At 36.6% G+C, this 27,160-nt stretch overlaps 1 protein-coding gene across 1 annotated transcript in view; it reads right to left on the bottom strand.

Moving 5' to 3' along the window:
* SNTG1 (syntrophin gamma 1) overlaps positions 1–27,160 on the bottom strand; it is a 339,457-nt gene that overhangs the window by 80,571 nt on the left and 231,726 nt on the right. Inside the window, exons 12-13 of the mRNA XM_077163302.1 lie at positions 9,097–9,213; positions 7,569–7,640 (exon numbers count right to left, since the gene is read on the bottom strand). Of these exons, the coding sequence (XP_077019417.1) occupies positions 7,569–7,640; positions 9,097–9,213 (189 nt within the window). The remainder of the gene's footprint in view (positions 1–7,568; positions 7,641–9,096; positions 9,214–27,160) is intronic.

The following is a 27,160-nucleotide window of genomic DNA, read 5'->3' as shown; positions in this document are numbered from 1 at the left end:
GTGGACAACCAAAACCAATGAACTCTGAAATCACATGTAATGTTTTACATTTTGAATCTTTCATATGCTTATTTGTATGTCGTATATTTATATACTGCTGTATAATTGTTTACATTTGCTTTTATTTTAAACCAAATTGCAAGAAATAAACCCTTTCTATAATTATGGATCATTTCTTTCTATTCAAAATTCCAGTATTGATGGTTAGAGGAATATTAATACTCGATTTAGTTTTTCAATCATTACTAAATATATCATGGGTAAAGGAAAAGAGATATCTTACATCCAAATATAAGGATTATAAATATGTCCATGCATATTTATTTATTAAAGACAAGATTTTTTTTATTACTTTAATTTGGTAAAGTTGTTTTCTTTTCCCCATTTTCCACTTTATCGTTATTCACATTTTAAAAATTGTTTATTTTATATTATTCTAAAGTTGAACAAAATTAGAATCAGCTTTTTCTTAGCCAGGTTGCCCTTAGGGTGTCTACGTGTGACAGATTTCTTTCATTCCTTTTTCATTTGTCTGTTTCACAGTTCTCTTTATTTAGCAAGTCTAAAATGGCAATTTTTTAAAACGTTCAGACTTGAAGCCATTTCGCAAAGGGATTATAAAAATTTATTTCCTAAACCACTTAAGATTAAATTGTCTGGTCGTACCCCCTCTACCCTGTCCACCCCAGTACATCAGTGAGTTTTCTGCAAACAGGGACATGACGGTGTTCGCCCACAGAACCACGGCACAGGCATCCAAACAAGGGGCCTGCTCGGGACCAACACCTCGACCTCAGACGGACACCATTCACCATTCAGAAACATGCCGCGTTATCATGACCCTCTAGTCTCTTGCAATGGAAACAGCGCACTAGTCTCGCCTTGGTTTTTGCGACCATGACCCTACTGAAGATTACAGGGAAGTTATTTGTAGAATGAGCCTCCATAGGGTTTGTCTGACAGTTCCTCACAGCTAGACTGGACTACATTAAATTACATCATATTAGGTGAGATTTTGTTTCCACACAGTTAGATTCAGTTTGTGATTCAATAGCAGGGACATCACAGACACGATGAGCCTGCGATCCTGATATTTTACTCATTACACGCTATTGGGTGGCGTACACGATTGTACGTGTTCACGCCAGTAGCTTGGTGGGCTGGTACTGCCACCCATGTGTTCTGCGAAGATGCTGCCTTTCCTGCTGTAAGTTATGGGAAGGCACCTGAAAACTATGGAAGCATCCCCTTCCTCATCAAACTTTCCACTTACTCATTTACTTATTTTTATCAATATGAACTCATGGTTTCTGATTTTATTCATTCCTTAATAACCCACCACTGCCATTATTTATTTTGAAGCTCAGCTGAACATAGATTTGTCCTGGGGGAGTTCTTCCAGCCGGCTTCTCTGTCTTTTGGCTTGTCTCCACCATTCTTACCTTCTGGCACAACAACATGAATGAACCTTATCTTTTCTTTTCCCTGCGCCAGTATAGACATCAGTGATTAATATAAGGAATGACTCCTTTTCGTGAAGAACGATATTTAGATACTGAGATCTGGGCACTACCATGCTCTTGCTCTAGGATGTCGCTGGCGTCAGGCTTTCTAGTTGGCAGGAGGAGTCCTGCTTGCTCAGAATAGTCCAGGCATATCATCTTGTTTCCTGAAAATGATTCTAGAACAATAGTTCTGCGACTACAGTAATCACTATGTCGGTTTTATAGAAAATTTGAATTTAGGGGCGGTGGGACAGTAGCTCAGCAGGCAGATTCTTGCCTGCCATGCCAGGGACCCAGGTTCAATTCCTGGTGCCTGCCCATGCAAAAAAAAAAAAAAAAAAGAAAGAAAGAAAATTGAAATTGAACTTAGGGCATGTGGTAGTAGACTGAAATCTGAGACCCAACAATTTAAAAAAAGAAATGGACTATAAACCCAAAGACTCACACATATCAAGACTGTAAAGGGCAGGCTTTAAGTATGTAAAAACAAAATAATCCTCCCCCTTAATAGGGCTTTGCTGGCGAAATAACAGTGAGATGCATTTTCTACAAACAATAGGGTAAAATAGCAGCGATGCTGAATAAAGTCAGATTTCATATATCCCTCACCTCTGTGCTTGCCCATTTGTGATGTGGTAAAGCAACAATCCCTGGGCTTTCACTTTTAGGAAGAATGTGTCCTCTCTTCTTCCTCTGGGAAGAATGTGACTTGGAATTGCGCTTCAAATTCAGCAGTATGAGAAGTTCAAAGTCACATAGGGAGTAGATACTAATCTATGTATTCTGGGTATCCTCAAGGACTGAGGGGATCTTGGCTCCCTGAGTTTATGCCATCTGATCAGGGTATACCATCTGAGGCAGGGGTTATCTGATCTACAGATGTCTATTCCATGTGACACAGGGGCATCTACGAGAGGTCTAGAGCATGTGTCACGGGGCACACCATCTGACACAGGGGGATTGATGTGATAGAAGTCTACACCATCTGACACATGGATATACCATCTGACGCAGAGTTTTGCCATCTGATATGAGTATCACCACATGACACAAGGTTATGCCACCTGACACAGGGTTATGCCATCTGACAGAGGGTACACCATCTGATACTAGGCTATACCACCTGGCATATGGTACATCATCTGATTCAGGGCTTTATTTTCTGATATACAGATGCCATTTGATATAGGGTTATACTTTGTGATAGAGGATTTTCCCCTGACACAGAACAGAGCTAGACTATCTCGCTCTGGGCTATACCATATGACATGGGTGATATGATCTGACAAAGGGTTATATCTTATGACAAAATACCATGCCATCTAACAAAGGAGTGTTCTCTCTGACACAGGGCTACACCACTGACACAACATCTTACACTTTTGTACAGGGCCATATCATCTGACATGGGTTATATATACCATCTGATGCTGGGGAACCCATCTGGCAAATAGACCATGTGACACTAGGCTATACCATCTGACAACATCTGACACAGGGACAGTCCATTTGATATAGCATAAGCCATCTGTGCTGGTTTAAATCTGTGGTGGACCCCAGAAAAGCCATGTCCTTTAATCCTTGATCCTCACTGAATATTGCTGGCTGGGAGCTTATTGATTGTTCCTGTGGAGATGTGAGTCATCCAGTCATGGGTGGTGACTTTTGATTAGATGGTTTCCATGGAGGTGTGTCTCCACCCATTAAAGGTGGAGTTGCCTACTGGAGCCCTTTAAAAGGGAACCATTTTGGAAAGAGCTACAGAGTCCACACAACCAGAGACCTTTGGAGATGAAGAAGGAAAACACCCCCAGGGGAGCATCATGAAACAAGAAACCAGGAGAGGAAGCTAGTTGACCGCGCCATGTTCATGATGTGCCTCTCCAGTTGAGACAGAAACCCTGAATGTCATCAGTCTCCCTGAGCTAAGGTATCTTTCCCTGGGTACATTAGATGGAACATTTCTATAGATTTGCTTTAATTTGGACATTTTCACAGCCTGAGAACATGTACATTGGCAATTTAATAAATTTTCCTTTTAAAAACCATTCCATTTCTTACGTATCACATTTCAGCAGCTAGCAAACTAGAATACCATGTGACAAAGTGTTACCACACACTATGAAGGGCTGTTCCATCTGACACAGGGTATACCCTCTGACATATGGTTTACCATCTGATACAGGGCTATACCATCTAATGTAGGGAGACAATCTGAAACAGGACTGTACCATTTGACTGTACAGAGGTATACCATCACTTTGGAGCTTATAATAGAAATGTTTTATATGAATGGTATTTCAAAGAATATGCATCCCCATGAATATTGGAAAAAATATTAGAGTAGCATGTTTGAGTATTAAATTAAAAATACAGTATACTTTTATAGATTTTCCAGTGTTTGTGGTATTTTTTTCAAATTAAAAAAAAATTCTGGGTTGTGATGTCTTCTCATTCTAACTATTCACTTTAATACCTAATTTTATATTCTTCAACTTTTTGTTATTGATGAAGGTCCAAAATTGAATCAGCCCTAGGCTCCACCATGTCTAATTACCCCTCTGTTGATAGGCACAGTGGAGCCTCTAATGTGCAAGGGCACTCGATGTTGTGACGTAGTATCGGATCAGCTGACCGCTTAGAGTGGACGGTTCAACCCTTATTATAAAATATCTATTTACTATTCCCTCCTCCTTTCCTGGTTTCTGAAATAAAACAAAACAGAACAGAACTCGTTTTTTATTTTTCTTCTCTCTCTCCCTCCCTCTCTCTCTTTCTCTCTCTCTCTCTCTCCCTCTCTCTCTCTCTCTCTCTCTCTCTCTCTCTCTCTCTCTCTCTCTCTCTCTCTCTCTCTCTCTCCCTTTCTCTCCCTCTTTCTCTCTCATTCTCTCTCTCTCTCTCTCTCTCTCTCAAATTTCCTTGTACTTTTCAGGCTCCTTTACAATTGTACAATCCTAGCTTGGATATGTAACATCTGGTTTTCATTACATGTGTCAGTGGGGATGAGCATATGTTGCTGAAAAGTTGGGATTTAAAGATAAGACCTGGGTATGGCATATTTATTTAAAAGTAATCAGAGTAGAATTACTGGAGTTTTTCTATATGTCAGAGTGGATAAGATCTATTATGAAAGGAATTCACCCTAACTAAGAGCAAGGATGTTCATCGATCATAAAGCTGTCCATGAGTATTTGTAATGCTGAGAAAGTATGTCAGTCTGATTCTGAACACATACTCCCTCTTCATCTCAAACACTACACCCCAAACCATCCATGACACATATTCATCTGTTTAGCCTTTCCTTAAAAAAATATTAAGTTCATTTATGCACATTGCACATTTACTGAACATATACTCCCACTTCCCCTCTTCCTCCATTCCCTGGTCACCTCTAATCTATTTTCTGTCTCCGCAGATTTGCTATTTCTAAACATTTCTTATTAGTGATATCATCCAATATTTATCTTTAAGTGTCTTGTATATTTCACTAAGCATAATGTTTTCAAGATTCTTCTATGTTGCATCATTTCTCAAAACTTCAGTCATTCTTATGACCAAATAATATTCCATTGTGCTGAGGTACCACATTTTGTTTACCCGTTCATTTGCTGATGGATATTTTGGGTTGTTTCCACTTTTGGCTATTCTGAATAATGCTGCTATACATACTGGTGTACGAGGATTTGTTCCAGACCTTGTTTTTTCTATCTTTGGGTATATGCCCATAAGTGGAATTGCTGGGTCATACTGTAATTCTATAGTTAACTTCTTGAGGAAACACCATAGTGCTTTCCAAAGTGGTTGCACCGTTTTACATTCCCACCAACAGTGTACTGGAGTTCCAGTTGTTTCACATCCTCTCCAAAACTTAATTTCCACTTTTGAAAAAATAATAGCCATCCTTTTTGGTGTAAAAGGGTATCTCATTGTGGCTTTGATTTGCATTTCTCTAATGGCTAATGATGCTTAATATTTTAACAATGAATTAGATTCAGTTTATTTAAGGCTTCCTCCAAAATATCCTGCTTAAACCCCTTACCCAGAGAGGCTCTTAGTGAGCTCACCCCACCTGTACAGTTATATTGAACCCCTAATATCTAGTGGAGTTCTTGGCACATAGAGGGGTTTCAAGGAATATTTCTTATATGCAATTCATAAATAAAAGTACATTCATAAATAAATGAATTGTCAATTTTCACAACAACCTGCACTTTATTAGCCAGTTTTTAGCAAATGAAAATTCATAGTGTTAATACATTTGCAGTGGGGGGAATTACTTGGTAACAGAGTTGTATTTGTTTTCAAGTCTCTCTCATTCTAAAGCTTTTGTTAGGCTAACTTGTGGAGCTGATTTCTTTACAACTATCAACAATGTTGATACAGAGAGAGAAAGAGGCAGTACCGCAAGGAGCACAGTTCTTTGAGACAGACAGCAAGATTCAAATCCTTAGTTCTGCCACTTACAAGAGCTGTGACTTGTAAACTTTATTTGCCTCAGTTTCCATATGTATAAAATAGGAATAATAATATAACCTCATAGTGTTCTTGTGAGGGTTAAATATTAACGTTTAGACCAACTTCTGACACATATACGTAAGCAATAAAGCTGCTAGCTATTATTGAAGAATTGTATTTATTACTGGTGTAGTTTTAAAATCAATATATCAGGAGGGAAATTTTTTCCCCCAGGTCAGTGTTCCCAGGTCAAATACTCTCTGGTCCACATTTATAAGTTGTGCCTCTAAGTTTGGCACCCCTGGCGATTTCCTTCCCAGATGTAAAGGTCTCCAACTCTTACAGGATCATCACTCCAAGCCTAGTATACTAAATGCCTCTGGAGAATTATTCACCAGTCCCCAGTGGCTGCAATGGGTGTTCTGCTCAAGTCAGTGATCAGATCAGGGAATGGAGCCAGTTTCTGATCCTAGCATACATAAAATGCTTGAAAATGTGATCCACATGCAGGTGAATAGTTATTCATTAGCACTGAGTCTAATATCTACCCCTCTGGTATGGAAATATTCCTCTGGGAGAAGTAATCCTCAAAGAATAATGATTTTGGCATACCAAATGTGAAGCCACAAAGTATAGAGTGCTGGTGCTGTATTCTTTTATAGAAAAGGAGATTTCTGATATAGGAGAACTAAAATCAGATTTACATTTAATTTGATGGCTGAGGATACTTCTCTCCAGGTCTCAAAACCTATGTATAAATTTTCCAATTTTCCCAATGTAACTTATATACTTACAGCAAATTTTAAGTAGAAAATTAAAATTAACTTTTCATTTTCAATTGGCCAAAGTAAAGACACAAGGGTATTCTCTGATACTTGGGATAACAGTATAAATCTGTATGGCTTTCCCAAAAGTCTATTTGGACAGGTGAATCTAATATCTTGAATACACTGAAATTTTTTTCCACACGGAATTTCTAAAACTCGGAATTAAAGGAAATAATTGAGATGCTAGATAAAAAACTGTAGGCAAAGACCAATTATTTAACGTCTATCAATTTCTTATCTAATTATTTTATTGTCTGTTCACCTTGATAAAATGCAAGCTCAATTAAAGCACAGACATTTTCTCTCTTTTTTCCCAGTCCATATAGCAGATTATTTGACATATAACAAACACCAGTAACTTTATGGTAAGTAAATTAAAGATTGATTGTTGGAATATTTATGATAGTGAGACCAAATGGGAAGCAACCTAAATGTCCAAAATTAAGGGACTGACTACATTTACTCAAGAAAACAAACAAACAACTATGCTAACAATTGAGCTTTAAGTGCTGACTATTCCCAACTGAACATTCCAGGTCTCCCACTATGAATTCTTGCCAAATTTCTCCCCATTTTGTTCCCAGTCCCACTATACAGTAGCAGGACCTGATAAAGGGATGTTTAAGCCAATATATGGGTGCCTGTGCATTTCTCTGCATTCTATCAATTTGTCTTTTCCTTCATATTCATTGGTCACTTGTTTTCATGAATGACTTGTGAAACCCAGAATTACTGTTTTCTGAGGAACATCATTAAAAAGATCAGTGCTTACTGACCATACCTTGAGAATCTTGCACATAATTTCATAAACTGAAAATGTTTTCTCTGCTCGGGTCCAGTCCCAAGTGGTCACCTTTGAAAGAAGAGAACGTAACACATTATTCACTGTAGAAAGTTAACCCCTATTTTTCTATTTCATTTATATAACATGGTAAATAATAAGTGAGACATTGACAGATGTATTTATTTAGTCAGTCAAATGTGAGTTAGTCTCAAAGGTCTATGTATAACATTTTTATTTCCTCTGTTTTAAACTTTATTGGCATTTCGCTTCCTTTTTCAGAAAATATTTTATATATATGTGAAAAATTTCATTGTCCAATGTCTTCTAGTATTTTAAAAAACTGATCTACATATAAATATTAAGTATTTATATTTCACACTTGCAATATTTTTACTCAGTTTACTTCCATGTACACAGACAGTGCTAGATATCAATTAGATATCTACAAGAATAGATATCAATTTCTTGTAAGACATAATCCATGTTAGAGGTCATTCCAAGAAGTGAATGCTTTTATAGTATCATGAAAACACCAAGCACCAGAGTGAAATTGTTTCATTTATTAAATTTGAAACATATTTGCCTGTCTAGTCATAAGGAATTATTCAAGGTGGGAAGAGTGAAAGACATAAATGTAATGATTTTTCCCCGGTGTTCTGGTGTTTTGAACTTAATGTAGACATAGATGTTGAAAATAGAAATGAGCCACACATAATCTTTCCTGTATATTTTTAGACCTGCAGGAGGTTTGGCATTTAATATTTATATTCAATAAATATTTATGGAGAGTCTACTGTTGTGTAAGGTACATGGTTTCAACAGGAAGTCCTTAGGTGTAATATGCATCCATACATATTTAGTGCAAAACCTAGCAACTAGAATGTAGACTATAATAGATTTTCAAAAAATACTATTGATTAAATTTAGACAGATCTGTGCAACATAGACAAGTATTTATCATAAATGATAACTGACTGGGATTTATTTCTTTACTTATTATTACTTGATAATGATAAATTAAATAGTGCCAAATAAATATAAGCCCTTCAAATTTCCTTTGGGAGCAACAGATTAATAGCATGTTGGTTAACTTATAATGGATCTTTAATTTACTCTTTTTTGATTTGACTTTTCTTATTGTACTTATTTCTCTCATTTTTATTCCATTAACAAAATAAATTGGTATGTCTAGACATATTGCTTAAAATCTTCTTTCTAAGGTCTGCTTGGGAATTATAACAGTATAATAATTTGATTCAGTATTTTCCAGGTTCGCTACCTAAAAAGAAATGCACTTCTAGATATTTCATGGATTTTACACTGCAAATATTTAATGCCAATTCATGTGTTTCCAAAGATTTCTTAAAACCATTCTATTTTCAGTATATATTTTTTCGGTATCTGATTTTCAAAATACACTGGTAATGCACTATTCATTATTGTTAGGTGAATATCAATCCATTGCCTCAACTTGGAGAAAAAAATCAGTTAAGTTTAGATTAAAAAAAACAAAAAAACAACTTACTGGAGGTGCCAAAAACTTGTAAAGGCATGAGCCCCTCAAGGCTAGAAATGTTGGCGAGTATGCCCGATCTTGAAGTGCATCCTGTTCCCGTACTTCACACCAGCCCATGTAGACGATCTAAAAGGAAATTGAATATAATTAACTACGAAACAGAAATATCTAATTTTAGACATTGTATGTGCCTTACCTATATCTTCTGGCATTTTTTTTTTCTTTTCAAGCCTTTTATTTTGCCAGGAGAAAAAGAAAAACCTTTGCTAGCTTATATTATTTTATAAAAGAAGGCCATTACAATACCAAAAGAGTAAGCTAAGACAGACATGATCCCAGAATACGGATGGAGCCTTAACTTGAGTGTATATCACATTTTTTTTAATAATTCAGCCTATCACAAATAATGTTTTAATTTTGCTGCACACAGGTGAAAACCACAGATAAAAACCATGTTTGGAAAGCATTGATTTAGTCCTGGTTTCGGAGTCAAATTCAAGTTTTAAAAACCAACTGTCATTTACTAAGTATCATTACTCTTTATCAACTCCATTTGAAAAATGTGAATATGGGATGCCCAGCTATTTCTTAACTGTATAGTTTTAATTGCTCCATAAAAAGTACTTGTGATTGCTCTCACAGGACTTCTGCCCTATATAAGGCTTCTAAGAGGAACATACACATACCCCTTTGTGGTACCATTTTATTGCTGAAGATGGGTGTGGATGGGTGTGAATGGGTGTGAATCGGGTAGAGTAGAATGGGGATATATCTTGTGACATTCTAAGTACTTATGAAATTATCAAATATATTGATATGAGAAAAGTACTTTGAACTAGTTTTATCTTCAATAAGGGAGTGTGAACCTCTCATAAGAGTTTATAATATATTTCATCAGTGTTCCTATGGTGTTTACATATTTGCTTATGTTATGAAAACATTACTTTGTTCTAGAATCCATTGATGTCTCCCTCCAGTTTCCTGATTAGGGATACTTTATGATATGGGAATGAAGCTTAGGGAAGAATCTTTGAGGAGGTAGAGGAGGTAAGTCAAAGGGAGATATCCAATGGGATTATCACTGCTGTGGTGAGAAACATCTGCTCTGTGCCTTTCAAAATAACCTTTCTAGTCTCTGATCTCTGATGAATATAAATGATGTTAGTGTGATTCCTACATAAAATAATACTATCAAGTCCCTACTTCTAACCCTTAAGTATAGGCCCCTCAATTTCCCAAGGAAAATCACACAAGATAAGATTCTCCCTGTCTCTTTCCATCATTTGATCATTGTGAGGCTCAAATATACACATAAATACTGGTTAAATAAATATTACACCCTTGGCAATGTAGTCATGTGTCATTTGATGTATCTCTCGCCATGACTGCATGTGGTAGAAATATGTGAGGGGATTATGCTTTTCACCTCAAGTACCTTACTTTAGTTTTATGGTTGACAGAGTGTTATTTTCAGCTGCTAGGCTAACATTTCTTTTTCTTTGTACTACACTTTGGCCAATAGGGTAATAATGTACGTGAGACAAGCAGGGTTGGTGGTAAAATATTGTTTCTGCTTCTGCTCTGAAAGGAATATATTCAAGGTAGTTCTTGTTCCCAGAAAACAAGAAACACATGGTGTATACCAGAGCCCACCCTACCAGCTCAGCATCATTCAACCCCAGCATCATTCAGCTAAACAAGCAGTTCACTTGCAGAGAGAAATAAATACATATTTTTGTATCTCACTGAGTTTTGGGGTGGTTTGTTAGGCACCATTATCATGGCAATAGCTGACTAATGACAATTCAAGAATTTGAAATAAGTTCTCTCTGATATCAGACCCAATGTTCTTTCCAATATATTGTATTTCTTATCCAAAATAATTGTATTTGACTATTATCTCATCATTTCACTTCGTTTTACAATAAGTTTTGCAATGTAGTGGCTTTGCCTTAGCAAATTAAAGAACTTTGATTTAAATAAATTTGCTTACAAATATATCAAACTTGGAATATGTAATTTAAAGCAACACCCCTTGATCTTTTAATTATGCTATATATTTGCTATCTCTTAGATTACCAATGCATTGTGAAGTTTATACCATCTGGGAGCTCTTCATACAGAATTACTTGGTTAATGATAATAATATAAGGAGAACAAGCTATGAGCATTGATTATTTTGTGTTGCTCATATGGTAGATAGATCTTTAATTAGATAGCATCTATTGCTTCTGTTTTTGTTTTTTCTTGATTAGAGATATCGTGGGTTTAAGAATATTCATGCATAAAATACAGAATTCCCATACATGACCCCACCACCAATACTTTGCATTAGTTTAGAACATTTGCTATAACCATGATAGTACATTGTAATAATTGTAAGGTTAATTAAAATCCATGGTTTAACATATGGTTCACTGTTGGTACAGTATAGTTCCATGGAATTAAAAAAAATGTTTGTTCTGTTACAATATGCAAATACAACATTCCCCCTTTAATTACCTTCATATAAATATATATATACATACATATATATATATGCATTTCGATGTTTTTAATTGCGTTCACAATATTGCATTACCATCACGAACATCCATTACCAAAACATTTATATCATTCCAAATAGGAACCCTGCATATATATATATATTTTTTTCTTTGCTGTATAGCAGGGTCACATTTCATTCTTTTTCCATATGAGTATCCCGTTATTGCATCACCATTTGTGGAATTTTTGTTTGGGTTTTTTGTTTGTTTGTTAACTTGCTTTTTTGGGGGGAGGTGCATGGGCCAGGAATCAAACTCCGGTCTCCCACATGGCAGGTGAGAATTCTAGCACTGAACTACCCTCGCGCCCCCAGAGCTCTCTATATTTTAAGCCTTAATTTCCCATTCCCTGTTCCCACCTAATCCCCTGGTAACCTATATTATAGATACTGACTCTATGAGTTTGCTCATTTTTATTGTTTCAAATCAGTGAGATCATATATTTGTGCTTTTTGTCTTGTTTATTTCACTCAATATGATGTCTTTGTGTTTCATCCATGTTGTAGTATGAATCCAAATTTAACTCCTTTTTGGCTGAATAATATTCCACTTGTATGTATATACCAGTTATATTTATCCATTCATTGGTTGATGGAAAAATAAGTAACACTTGGACTATTTCCATTGTTGGGCAATTGTGGATAACGTCATTAAGAATATTGGTTTGCAAACATCTATTCCAGCCCCTACTTTCAATTCTTTGACTATGTACCTAGCAGTGGGATTGCTGGGTTATACGATAGCTCTATACTTAGTTTTCCAAGGAACCTGCCAAACTGTTTTCTATTGCAGCTCCACCATTTTATATTGCCACTAGCAATGAATGAGTGTTCCTATTTATCTCCATCCTCTCCAATACTTATTATTTTCTGTTTGTTTAATAGCAGCCATTCTAAATTTTGTGAAATGGTAAATGATTGAGTGTTGGTTTGAATTTCCCTGATGGCTAATGATGATGTACAGCTTTTCATTGTCTTTCTGGCCATTTGTATATCTTTGGTAAGCTGTCTGTTTAAGTCTTGTCCGTTTTTAACTGGGTTGTTTGTCTTTTTACTAATAAGTTGAAGAAATTCTTTAAATGTTCTGAATCCTTTATTGAATATGTGGCTGCAAATTATTTTCTCCCATTGTGTAGGTTTTTATTTTACTTACATAATGAAATCCTTTGAGGAGCAAAAGTTTTTAATTTGGATGAGCTTCCATTTATCTATTTTTTGTCTTCGGTTGTTTATTCTTTGGTTGTAAAGTCTAAGAAACCATTGCCTTACACAAGATCCTGAAGATACTTCCCTGTAATTTCTTCTAAAAATTTTATAATTCTAGCTCTTATTAAGGTCATTGATCCAGTTTGAATTGATTTTTATATATGGAGTGAGAAGGGGTCCTTCTTCTTTATTTTTTTACACAGAGATCCCGTTTTTCCAGCACCAATTGTGGAAGATACTATTATTTTCCAATTGTGTGGTCTTTGGCATCTTTTCAAAAATCAGTTGGCCGTCAATGTGAAGGTTAGTATCTGACCTTTCAGTTCTATTCCACTGCTCTGTATGTCTATTCTTGTGACAGTTCTGTGTTCTTTTAATTATTTGGCTTTTTAATAAGTTGCAATATCAAGAAGCATGAGTCCTTCTGTTTCATTCTTATTCTTTAGGATGGTTTTAGGTGTTGGGAGCACTTTACCATTACATACAAATTTGATAATTGGCTTCTCCATTTCTGCAAAAAGGTTGGAATTTTTCACTTGGATTACATTGAATTTATGAATTGCTTTGGATAGTGTTGTCCCTTAATGATATTTGGTCTTTCAATCCATGAACATGGAGTATCTTCCCATTTATTTAGGTCTTCTTTAATTTCTTTAGCCATATTTTCTATTTTGTGTGTGTGTGTGTGTGTAAGTCCTAACATTCTTGGTTAGATTTATTCTTAAATATTTGATTCTTTAGCTTCCACTGTGAATGAAAAGGGTTTTCTTTCTTTTTCTGATTGTTCATTACTTTTTGTATAGAATACTACTTATTTTTTACATGTTGATCTTGTACTCTGGAACTTTGCTGAGTTCGTTTATTAGCTGTATACACTGTAGTGGATTTTTCTGGATTTTTGCATACAGGATCATATCATATGCAAATAGGGAATATTTTACTACTTCTTTTTCAATTTTGATGCATTTCCTTTCTTTTTCATACCTGATTGTTCTGCCAAGAACTTCCAGTAAATAACAATAGTGACAGTGGGCATCCTTGTTTTGCTCCTGATATTAAAGAGAAGGCCTTCAGTCTTTCACCATTAAATAGGATGTTATCTGTGGACTTTTCAAAATGTCATTTTATTGTGTTGAGAAAGTTCCTTCTATTCTTAGTGTCTAAGTTTTTTATCAAGAAAGAGTGCTGGGTTTTTTCAAATGCCATTTATCCATGATTGAGATGGATATGTGGGATTTTCCTTCATTCCGTTAATGTGGTTTATTACATTACTTGATTGTCTTTTGTTGAACTAACCTTGTATACCAGGTACAAATCCCACTTGATTATGGCATAGAATTCTTTTCATATGCTGTTTCATTCAGTTTACTAGTGTTTTTTTTTGTTGTTGTTGAGGATTTTTTATCTATATTCATAAGAGCTATTAGTCTTTACTTTTCTTGTGGTATCTTTAACCAACTCCAGTAAGACAGTCATATTAGCCTTCAAAATGAATTAGAGAATGTTTCTCCACTTCAATTTTTGGAAAATTTCAAGCATAATTGAAGTTAAATCTTCTTGGAATGTTTGGCAGAATTTCCCTGTAAAACGATCTGGTCCTGGGCTTTTTTTTGTTAGGAGGTTTTTGATCACTGATCCAATCTTTTCATGAGCAATTGGTTTCTTGAAATCTTCTATTATTTCTTGAGTCAATGAAGATACTTCATGTGTTTCTAAAAATCTGTCCATTTTATAGAGGTTTTCTAGTTTATTGGCATACAGTAGTTCCTAGCATACTCTTATAGCCTATTTCAGCAGGGTCAATACTAATGTCCCCCTTTGCATTTATCATTTTCATTGCTTGTATAATCTAACTTTTTCTCTTTCTCAGTTTAGCTAAAGATTGCCAATTTTATTGAACTTTTAAAAGAACCAACTTCTGTTTTGTTCATTCTTTCTACTATTTTTGGTTTTCTATTCCACTTACTTCTGCACTAATCTTTATTTCCTTCCTTATTGTTGCTTTGGATTTAATTTTCTCTCCTTTTACTATTTCTTCCTGTTTTGAGGTTAGGTCTCTGATATGAAGTCATTCTTTTCTAATGTAAGTATTTAGAGCTACACATTTCCCTCTCAGCACTCTCTCTCTGCTGCATCCCATGAATTTTGGTATGCTGTATTTTCATATTTATTCTCCTCAAGGTATTTCCTAATTTTGCTTCTATTTTCCTTTTCTTTTATTTCCTCTATTGCTATTTGGTTGTTTAAGGGCATGTTTTTTAATTTCCACATATTCATGAATTCCAAGTTCCCCTCTATTATTAATTTATAGCATTATTCCATTGTGGTCAAAGAATATACATTGCATAGTTAAAATATTTTTTTTAATTTATTGAGCTCATTTTGTGGCCCAGCATATGGTCTATCCTGGAGAATGGTCCATGTGCACTTGAAAAGAATGTGTATTTTGTGTTGTCGTTGTTGTTGGGTGTAGTGTTCTATATATGTCTATTAGTTCTCATTGGTTTAGTCTAGCATTCAAAGCCTGTATTTTCTTATTGATATTCTGATTAGGTGTTTTATCCATTTTGATAGTGGTGTGTTACAATCTCTTATTCTAATGTATAACTGACTAATTCTTCCTTCAAATCTGTCAGTATTTTCTTATATGTTTTGGAGCTCTGCTGCTAGTTGCATATGTATTTATAATTATTAGATTTTCCTTCTGAATTTTACCCTTTAACAATAGAAAATGACCATCTCTGTCCCTTGTAACTGCTTTTGACATGCAATCTGTTTTATCTTATATTAGTATAGCCTACTTAAGCTTTCTTTTGTTACTACTTCCATGCTATTTTCATCTTCAACTTACTTGTATATATAAACTTTAAGTGAGTCTCTCACTGGCAGTATATAGTTGGGTCATGCTTATTTAGCCACTATACTAATCCTTTTCTTTTGACTGAAGTATTTATTCCATTAATATTTAATGTCACTACTGGTAATTCAGGACATTCTTCTGCCATTTTGCTCTGTAGCCTTTGTAAGTCATATATTTTCCTTCACTTCCATTAATGCCTATTTTTAAAATGTATTTGTGTATTTTTGTTGTTGTACCATATTGAGTGCCTTCACATTTCTTTTTGAATATATTTTCATCTACTTTCCTTGTGCTTACCATGCAGTTATAATTTAACATCATAAATATATAACAGGGAAAAACTGAAGGGATAAATTGATGGTTCTGCATTAGAATAGGAGACTAACACATCACTATCAGAATGGATAAAATATTTATTTGATTTGATAACAACTTAAATTTGATGGTATGCAAATATACTTTTCCTACACCCTTTTTTCCTGCTGTACTTTTTTGTACTTATCATCACTTATGTCCTTTTACTTTGTATATAAAAACATGTAGATTTATCATTACTTTGTATACATTTACATTTTAGCACCTGTAGGAAGTAAGAGGGAGAATTACATACCAAACAATGCAACAGTATTGGCATTTATAATTACCCAAATGGTTATCTAGAACAGAGATATTTATTTCTTTATGACCTTTTAAACTAGTGTCCTTTCTTTTCAGTCGGAAGAACTCCCTTTAGCAATGCTTATAGGGTAGGTCTAGTGGCAATGACCTCCCTCAGCTTTTGTTTATCTGAGAATGTCTTAATCTCTTCCCTATTTTTAAAAGGAAGTCCACCAGATATATGATTCTTGGTTTTCTTTCAGCACTTTTTAAGTATTTCAATCCACTGCCTTCTTGATATCATAGTTTCTGATGAGAAATTATCACTCAATCTAATTGAGACTCCTTTCTATGTAACAAGTTGTTTTTTTCTTGCAGCTTTCAGAATTCTCTTGTTGTTTGCATTCAATAGAATGATCAGTATATGAGAGTGTACATTTTTCTTCATGATTACCCTATTTGGCATCCTCTAAGCTTCTTGGATGTGTATATCCTTGTCTTTTGATAGGTTTGGGATGTTTTCAGTCATCATTTCTTTGAACATTTATTTTTCCCCTTCCTCTCTTTTCCTTCTGATACTCTCATACTGCATATATTTGTGTTCTTGATTGTGTCCCAGAAATGTCTTAGGCTATTTTCACTTTTAATGTTTCTTTTTCTTTCTGCAACTCAGCCTGATTTATTTCAAGTGTCTTGTCCTCAAGTTCACTGATTTTTGTTCGGCTGCTAGCTCCAATCTGCTTGAAATCCCCTGTGCATTTTTCATTTCAGTTATTGTTGTCCTCAACTGCAGTAGTTCTGCTTGGTCTTATTTTTTTTTAATTTCTCTCTTTATTAGGGTGCACATAGTGCTTATTCATGGTTTTCCTGTTATCTTTTAGTTCTTTCTCTGTGCTTTCCTTCATCATCTTGAGATTTTTTCAGATATTTCTTAAAAAGCTTTGTTAGGTGTGCCCACATTCTTATCTTCTTCATCAACATTTTCTGCACTTTTATCCTCTTCCTTTTCATAGGCCATAATTTCCTGTTTCTTTGTTTATATTGTACTCTTTTGTTACACACTGCATATTTTAATGTCTTAAAATGTTAATTCTGGAATTTACTTCCTGAGATGTCTGTTCTTTAGTTTTGTAACTAGCTGGTGATATGATAGAGGTTTTCTTAAGCTTCAGCCCTCCTATCATAATGTTTGGCCAAGACAAATACATTATGCAGTATTTTCCCTGCTTTTCTGGCCTCGGTATGGTCCTGGGCTTTTGCTTGTGTTCCCCTGTTTACAAGAGTTTATTTGTCTCCTGTGTTTTCTAGGAGACCTCTCTCTATCTCTCTCTCTCTGTAAAAGCCAGCAGGCGTTTGTTCCGGACACTTCCCTTTATTATTTTATATATCTTTCATACCTTAAATTGGTTTTGCAGCTTCTGGGAGGAAGGTCATTCCAGAGTGGACTTCCCAAGTCAATCTTTCCTAGCCAAACTGGACCCACAATGGTGGGGCAGACTGTCTCCAAAATGCCCTGGGTAGGGGATCAGGAAGTGCACCAAAACTTCCCCAATGAGTCCTCAAAGTTGAACTTTCCTGGTCTGCTCAGCTAGCTGTCCACCACAGCTCCCAAGGAAGCCCTGCATCTTTAAATTCCCACAGTCTCTGCCATGATCTTGGGAGGACTGAAATAATGGCTGCTGTGACTTCTAAAGGATGGATTGAATGGTAGCTGTACTCAAGTTGTGCCTCCAGTGATCTGAATTCTCTAATCAAAAGCTGTGATCAACATTCAGTGTGACAACTTCTATTCTTGGGGAACAAGGCTTTAAATTACCTTTCTGCCAACAGCAGCTAGCTAGGGACTGGAATCCACAGTGACCTGCCATGGGAGTGAAGAGAGCAATTTACTATCCTTTATAATAGTTATTGGCTTCTTTGTCGTGCTCTTCCCTGGATGCCATGCAGTGTTCTTCTGGCCTCTAGAGTTTCAAATAATTGCTTCAGTCAGTTCCTGCATGTTTTATAGTTGTTTTGGTGGAAAGATTAAATCTTGGAGCCCCTTGCTCTGCCATTTTCCCCAGAAGTCTGAGAGATAATGTCTTAAATTTTAAAGAATAACTGAAGCTTACAAATTGACAATCCCATAAAGAAAAAAAAAAAAGACTCAGTTACCTATAGAAGACTACATAATATGTCAGAATACTTAAGGGAATTAAAATAAATAGGGGTGTGATTAGATTCCACTTCCAGTAATTGTGTGCTAGGCAAGTCAGACAACCCATAAAATGAAGTCTACATGAAAAACTGGATGAATGTTTGCTTATCTTTACTTTGCTAAGGGCACTATGTATTTAACAAAGTGCTAACTAAGTACCAAGCAAAATTCATAACAATATGGAAATCAGAAGAAGTGATCTAAATTTAGGTTGAGCTTTTGCTTTGGAGGCACTTTCTAATCTAGAAATAAAAAATGAGAGGGACAGATTTTGGAGGAAAGCATTGAAGTCCAGAATGCTCCAAGTGTGGAGGCCCTAGTAAAAATTCTCTGCTTTTATTCAGAATTCCATGTGCCTATATCTTAACAACATTGATGAAGTAGAAGTCACCAATCACTTGCAAGGACTAGAGCACAGATATGAGTCATGTAGATGGCTCAGACTATGCCAACTTTTAGATGATTGTGGTGATGCTTAATTGCAGTTCTATGAAATGCCTAGCTAAAGAAAGTGGACATTGTTCTGGATGAGGATAATAACAGGCTGTTCTAGGTGGCAAGTTGCCAGAATGCAATATACCAGAACAGAATGACCATTTAAAATGGGGATTTATTAAGTTGCAAGTTTACAGTTCTGAAAATGCCCTGAAAATGTCCACATTAAAGAAAGTCTATGAAAATGCCCAATGTAAGGCACTAACAAGAGGTTACCTTCACTGGAGAAAGGCCAGTGAAGTTTAGGATTTCTCTCTCAGCTGGAAGGGACCATGACAAAGCTTGCTCGCTTTCCTTCCCGGCTTCTTGTTTCATGAAACTCCCACAAGAGTGTTTTCCTTCTCCATCTCCAAAGGTCTTTGGCTGCCTGGGCTCTGTGGTTCTTTCCAAAATAGTTCCCTCTTAAAGGGCTCCAGTATGCAGCCTCACCTTAAATGGGTGGAGACACATCTCCATGGAAAGCATCTAATCAAAAGTTACCACCCACAATTGAGTGGGTCACATCTCCATGGATAATCAAAAAGCCCCAACCCAGCTTTATTAAATGAGAATTAAAGGACATGGCTTTTCTGTGGTATACCACAGATTCAAACCAGCACACAGGCTAAGCCCCAAATTACTTTCAAAAAATTTATTTCAAATACAATGCCTGGAACACAATAAAAATAAACAATTATATGAAGAAACAAAACATTATGAATAAACTCTAAGCAAAACATGAGGAGAAAAATAATAGATATCACAAGACAATCCTTGGGAATTCCAGCCATCAGAATTTTTGATGCAGACATAAAAGCTAATTATGTTACTATATGCAAGAAGATTTACTACAAGCTTGAAACTTTCATCAGAGAATAGGAAACTTGAAAACTGACATAATAGATTTTTAAATGAACCAACTAGAACTTGAAGAAAAATATATTTTAAAAGTCTAAAAATAACAAGTTATTAACAACAGATTAGAGACTGCTTTTGAAATAATTACTGAATTTAATTAGAAATTAATTTAATTTTAAATTTCAGTAGAAAATATCTAGAAAGATTACTCAAGAGATCAAAGTGATAGAGCAATAGAAAGAGGAGAATAAGAGAAAAAGGCATTAAGGGAGAAAGTATAAAAACTTAATTTCAGCCTCAAACAGAGTGAAGAAAGTAAATGAACTGAAGATTTATTTGGAGAACAAGCACTAATAACTTTCTCATCTGGGTTAAAAATCCACAGATCCAGAAGATAAAAGAAGCAAAAGAAAGAATAATGCAAAGAAAATCACAACTAGGCACTTTATTATGAAACTTCAGGCAAACCAAACCATTAAATAACATATTAAAGACATTTAGATTCCAACATTTTGGGGCTGGCTTCCAGAAATCCTTGGGGTCTGTTGGCTTCTGTCTCTGCCTCCCATCACATGGCAATCTATCTCATTTCGTGACTGCTCTTCTGGTTTTTGCTAACTTCTTAATTCCTCCAGTAGCCTTCTCTGACTCTAAATTCTAGTTTCTCCACATGGCCTCCAGTAACGTGGATTAAGACCCACCCTAATTCAGTGGGCCACACATTAACTAAAAGTGCATTTTCAAAGAGTCCTTTATACAATGAATTCACTCCCACAAGGATGCAGATTAAGATAAGAACATGTGTTTCTGGTGGCACATAATTCATTCTACCACCGTCCATCCTTTGCACCCCAAAAGACATGGTCTCCTTAATTGAAAAATACTTCCAACCATTTCAAAAATCCCTAAGGACTTAAATCATTTTGTCAACAACTCCAGTACAATGTGTCATCAAAATCAGTTAGAGCTAAATTTCCTCTCCTTTTGTGGACCTCCGAAACATAAAAAACAATTTATATGATTCAAAAATGCAATGGTGGGATAGGCATAGGATACAAATGATCATTGCAGATGAGAGAAATTGGAAGAAAGTTTGTCTACCGCAAACGAGTCTGAAAACCAGTGGGGAAAACTCCATTAGATTTCAAGGTCTGTGAATATTCTGTGGGTTGATGTTTTTATGTCCAGGCCTGCTGGACAAAAGCATCTCAGCACATCTCTGCCTGTACAGTGGTCTAGAACTGGAGCAGTGGTCAGCCTCTGCCTAAAAACTGAATTTCAGATCCCATCTTTTCCAAGCCTTAGCACATTGGTGGGTACACCTGGGATATTGTGGCAGAAGGTCTGCCCCATCAAGTGCTGTGTTAGAAATTCTGTCCTAACCAAAGTCTTGGGCAGAAACCTCTCTCTCTTGGCCTGAGTTGATATCTTCAGTTCTGACCTCTGTTTCCATGGCTCTCCCCTTGAAGTCACTTTTCTCTTTATTTTGCCTGTCTCTGTCTTCTTCATTCCAGCCTCGCAGTGCATCTGCTATTTTAAAAAGTTATCCAAAACATGTCAGTTGGGTGTGTAACTCAAGGGAATCCAAATCATTAGACGAAAGGATTTTCTACAGACCCTTCTTATTCCAAACACATTTCCAATCCTGAATTTTTTTCATTACTTGGTTGACTGAATCCATAAGCCATAGGCCTAACCTGCTTAACAAAGGGTGGTTCTCCTAAATTTTCACATGGTTTCCCATTCTCTGAGAATGCTCAGCAGCTCAGGGAAGGAATTGATGGAGCTAATTGTGACCCTAGTTTCAGAGCATGCTATCTGAATAGGTGATAATTTTCCAAGTAGTTAATTACTAGTTCTGTCGTGCTTAAGAATATAGCCTCAGTTTTCTTCTTTCCTCTTATCTAACTATAAGCAGCAAGGAGAAATTAGGCTGCACCTTCCACACATAACATGAAAATCAGATAAATATCCACACTCATTACTTGGAAGTTCTGCCTTCCATCTAACATCAGAAAAATATTTCGACCAATTTATGTCTCTTTATAAGTTGTATTTTTCTACATTCCAATAACACATTGATCATTTCTTCTACTTCCTGAAAAGAGGGGCCTTTAATATTTCTACCAACACTATGGCACATATTATATAATTTTAAAATGATTCGAACTTTATTTGCAATTCTCATTTACTTTAGAGCCCTTACCAGAAAGTTCTTTAATATCCATGTCTTTACTGAAAATCTTTTAAAGGCACTCTAGACTTTTTCTCTGAAGCTGCCCCTTGCACAGAAGCCTCTCTTGGGGCTTTGAGATTAAGCCCTGGACTGGCTCACCCACTTTTCTGCATGTGTGCTGGTTTGATAGAAAGTATGCCCCCTAGACAATCCATGTTTTAACCAAAATCCCATTTCATAAAGGTAGAATGGTCTCTGTTCAATATGTATGTTTGAAACTGTGATCGGATCATCTCCCTGGATGATGTGATTTAGTCAAGAATGGTTGTTAAACTGGATTAGGGGATGACATGTCTCCACCCATTTGGGTGGGTCTTGATTGGTTTATTGGAGTCCTATAAAAGAGAAAATATTTTGGAGAATGAGAGATTCAGAGAGAGCAGAGAATGCTGTAGCACCACGAAGCAGAGAGTCCACCAACCAGTGACCTTTGGAAATGAAGAAGGAAAACGCCTCCCGGGGAGCTTCATGAAACAGGAAGCTAGGAGACAAAGCTAGCAGATGACGCCATGTTCGCCATGTGCCCTTCCAGCCGAGAGAGAAGCCCTGACTGTGTTTGCCATGTGCCGTCTCACTTGAGAGAGAAACCCTGAACGTCATTGTCCTTCTTGAACCAAGGTATCTTTCCCTGGATACCTTTGATTGGACATTTCAATAGACTTGCTTTAGTTGGGACATTTTCTCGGCCTTAGAACTATAAACTAGCAACTCATTAAATTCCCCCTTTTAAAAGCCATTCCATTTCTGGTGTATTTGCATTCCGGCAGCTCGCAAACTAGAACAGCATGATTGCAGCCTTTAATCACCTCTCGTTGTGCTCCATCCAGTGGACGCTGCTCCCAGTCATTGAGGCTTAAATAGCATGCCAACCCATGACTCAGCACAGCCTTTAATGCTATTTGGCATCAAAACTGCAGCCCACCTCCCATACCACCCAGAGACCAGGACATCTTTCATCCCCTCATTGAAGCAACCAAGCTTCTTCCTTTACTCCCTTCCAGAAAATTACCCCTCTCCCGAACCCTATTTTTATTTTCAGCCAGTCTCTGATTAATAGAGTTTACATCAGGTAATTTTACTTTACTGGGGCTTTTACAAGACTTTTTCTGTGCAATGATGCTCTAAAAGAAATCTTAATGAAATGAATTTCAGGAAAAACTGAAGAGGTTACAAATCTAGCTAAATGTATCTAGTACTCCCTATATTCAGAAGTAATCTTCACCTCTGGTAGAAGGGCACTCATTGATTGTGAGTTTATATATGAACCTATTGCCATTTTTCTATCAGCTGTATAAAACTATCTCCTTTTCTGCCTTGCCAGCTGCTTCCCTGAAAATCACTGCTGAGCCAGCAATTACTGTAGCAGCTCAGAGCCCATCCAATAAGGGACCATGACAATTACCTTGATTTGTCACCATAAAGGGTTGGCTGTAAATGCCTCTTTTCAAGACATTGAAATTAAGTGTCTTGGGAATGTGCCAGCACATTTGGAAAGCAGTAATCAGGAAAGGAAAAAGAGATACCAGTGTCAGTGCAAGAAAGCAGGGAGCCTTGGCAGGGAAGGGCAGTGTGCACTAATAGAAAATAGGATGGGCATTTTTTTTGTCAGCATATGACCATGTTATCTGAAATAGTACTTTCATCATAGGTTGACTTTTCCTTGACAAATTAAAAAAAAATCTAGGCTATCTTGATTCATGATTAAAGAGTAAAACTCAAATATTGTATTTTTAATAAAAATATCAATGAATGATGCCCATGGTTAATGATGCCCCAAAATAACATTTTCAGACAATTGGGAACCTGAATATTTTTCCTATCTTCCCCTAAATTAGAGCTATTTGTTAAAGCCTCTGCCATAAACACTGCAGATACAGCAGTGAACTAAATAAAAATACCTGAAATACATAGCTTGCAGTGTACTTTGGAAGACTGGCAATGGAGACAAGAAAATGCACATTGTGCTAAAGATTAAGAAATCATAAGGAAGTTCAAGGGGTATGCCATTTAAATTTTTGACTTACTAATTTAAAGCTGATATTGTAAGTCTTGAAATTAGGTGAATGACAGCGTTCTGAAGCATCAAACATTGGAGGGGGCCATAAGGGAGAAGAGAAACAAACAGCAAAGAGAATAAGCAGCCAGAAGTGTAGGAAAAATCTCAGCAATTTGATGCCATGAAAGACAGGTGAAAAGAGGGTGATGTACTATTAACAGCTCAAACACCTCGAGGACTGAAGAATGATTATTGGATTCAGCACTGCAGTGTTCATTTGGGAACTTGATGAAAGAAGCTACTCTGGAGGAGTGGGACAGACCATTACTGAATTGGGTTCAAGAGAGAATAGGAAGAAAGTAATTAGAGACAGGGTCTACTCTTTTAAGGATGTTTGTTATAAAAGGGAGCAAAGAATGGCTGGTCTGATGTGGGTTTATAGGATCTATTCAGTCAAGAAGGAAGGGAGTACTGTGGGTAAAGTGAGCTTCAATTGGTGATGATGGGACCAAGTAGTTCCTACATGTTATTTAAAGTAACAGTAAGACACAGATGCAGAGAGGTGGGTCGATGTGATGACTTCAATTTTCACAGTGAAGCAGGGACTGAAATTGTGTTTTGAAACTGAGATGAGGATGTGGTATGGGAGGTTTAAGGAGACAAGATAAATTAATTTAGAAGAGAGGAAGAGAAAAATCTATTGAAAGGTAGTATAATTGCTAAGCTGCTTTAGGAATCTCCTTGTGGTTAGGGCTCATGAATTTGCTATGAGACCAGTCACCGTGGCTGTGTGTTTTTTTTTTGGCCATATTCAGCTACATGGAAATGGGGAAATGGTAGGAGGAAAGTTGGATTTAATCTATTTTTTCCCAAGAAAGAATAATGAAACAAAATAATCACGTGGAGGAAAGATATGTGAGGAGTGATATAATACTTGATCATGGAACTTAAACTGGATAAATGGCATAAGGTGAAGGAGGTAAAGTGAAAAGACGATGGGACAAAAAAATTAAGGAGGCCATTAGAATAAGAGAATTTGAGGTACTAGATGGGCTCAGTTGGAAGGTGGAAGGACAGAAGGTGTAACTCCAATGCAGAATGTTTGAAATTTAGAGTCTGTTCTAGGGATCAACTGTAGGAATGAACAGTTGTGGAAGTATGAACGTCAAGATGATTGGATAAGAGCAGGTCAAGTAACTAAAAGGCTAGGGGACTGGGAGAGTCATCTGCCTTCATAAGGAAAGAACTATCAGAGGACTAATGTTGGGGATACTAATAAAGTTGCGGGGACTTGTCTAGGAAGGGCATCTATAGATGTCCAGATATAAATGGTATCGTAGATACTCCCATGATTACGTAACTTTAGTGGCAAGCATGAAGAAATATTGTGTATTAATTAAAGTCCCTAATCATTTGACTTTAATTTAATCAAAGGGGGTGGTCCTGGGTGAGCTTAATAAGGTGAGCCCTTTAAAGGATATTGGAAGCAGCAGACACTCTCCTGCAGACCTTGAAAAAGCAAACTCGTGATGATGAGGGTGTCACAAAGCAAGGAGCAGTGAGCAGCCTCCAGGAGCTGAGGAGCAAGGTAATGGTTCCTACAAAGGGACTCCAAACTTTTATGGGAGATCACAGCCCTGCCTGAGACCTTGCTAGCAGCCTTGTGGATCATGAGCAGAGCGCTGTGCTAAGCCAAGCCTGGACTCCAGACACGCAGAAACTGTAAGGTTATATGTGCGTGATACTTTATGCTGCTAAATTTGTGGTCATTTCTTATGCAGCAGTGGAATGAGTCAACAAATAGTTGCACAAATTGTGGTGCTATAATAAAGACATTTACAAGTTTCAATGGAAGCACAAAGGAAAAAGTGGGCAATTACAACTGAAAGGGAGAAGTGAAAATCCAGTCACTAAATAATTAGATATGTTCGAAAGCAGAGTTTGCATACAGTGGTGTGCTCTCTCTGAAAGGCAGCAAGGACCCCAAATTCACTTCTGCTTTGTTGACACTAAGAATAAGTTTTAAAACACTTTGTTCTGTTCCCACACACCCTTTTCTTAAAAATAAGGTATTGATTTTGTAATATATGCTCTCAAATATATGGTGTTTTGGATATGTCACAATTTGGTTATGCTACAGCCCTCAGCTACTCAATCAAACACTGATTTGGGTGCTGCTATGAGGGTGTTTTGCAGAAAAGATACATAATCAATTCACTTTATATAAGAAAGATTCCCTCAGTTCATCTGGGTAGCCTGGTTCAATCAACTGAAAGTCTAAAAAGCAGAAGTGAAGCTTCCTTGAAGATGTACTTCATATGGATAAAAGCTTGAGCTGGTTATTGAGAGTTCTGCTCTGCCCTTCTGATGACCTGCCCTACAGATTTCACACTTGCAAAACCAGGTCTTCCATTATCACATAAACCAGTTCCTTGCAACATACCTGTCATCTCTCTATCTATCAAACTATCATCTTCACGTATCATCTACCTATCTGTATATCATCATATATCATCATCATCAATATCATCTACCTGTCTATCCTAGTGGATCTATTTCTCTGAGAATCTTAACTGATTATCTCTCTGTATGTCTGCATGTATGTGAGTATGTGTGGTGTTAATCTGCTGGTTTGAAAGTATTATGTACCTCAGAAAAGTCATGTTTTAATCCTGATCCAATCTTGTGGGAGCGGCTGTGTCTTTTAATCCTAATTCAATACCATAGGTTGGAAACATTTGATTAGATAATCTCCATGGAGATATGACACACCCGATTGTGGATATGACCTTGATTAGATGGAGATGTGACTCCACCCATTCTAGGTGGGGTTTGATTAATTTACTGGAATCCTTTAAAAGCCAGAACATCTTGAAGAGAATTAGAAATGACAGAAATCTTGGAGCTGACAGAGAGAGAGCCTATAGAAATGATAGAGCTGACAGAGAGAGAGAGAGAGGTGACACGATGCTTGGATCCCAGCAGATGTCAGGATGAGATGTTAACAAGCTATCACCTGGAGAGAGCTAAGGAAGGCCAAGAGATGAAAGCCAATCTTGGAGAAGCAAAGTGAGGTACCCCCATAGGAGCAGAGTCTGAAAGCA

Source organism: Tamandua tetradactyla, chromosome 6 (genome assembly GCF_023851605.1).
Source record: "Tamandua tetradactyla isolate mTamTet1 chromosome 6, mTamTet1.pri, whole genome shotgun sequence".
In the NCBI taxonomy this organism is placed as follows: Eukaryota; Metazoa; Chordata; class Mammalia; order Pilosa; family Myrmecophagidae; genus Tamandua; species Tamandua tetradactyla.
The sequence above is the reverse complement of the archived record's forward strand: the minus strand, read 5'-3'. Positions and strand labels throughout refer to the sequence as shown.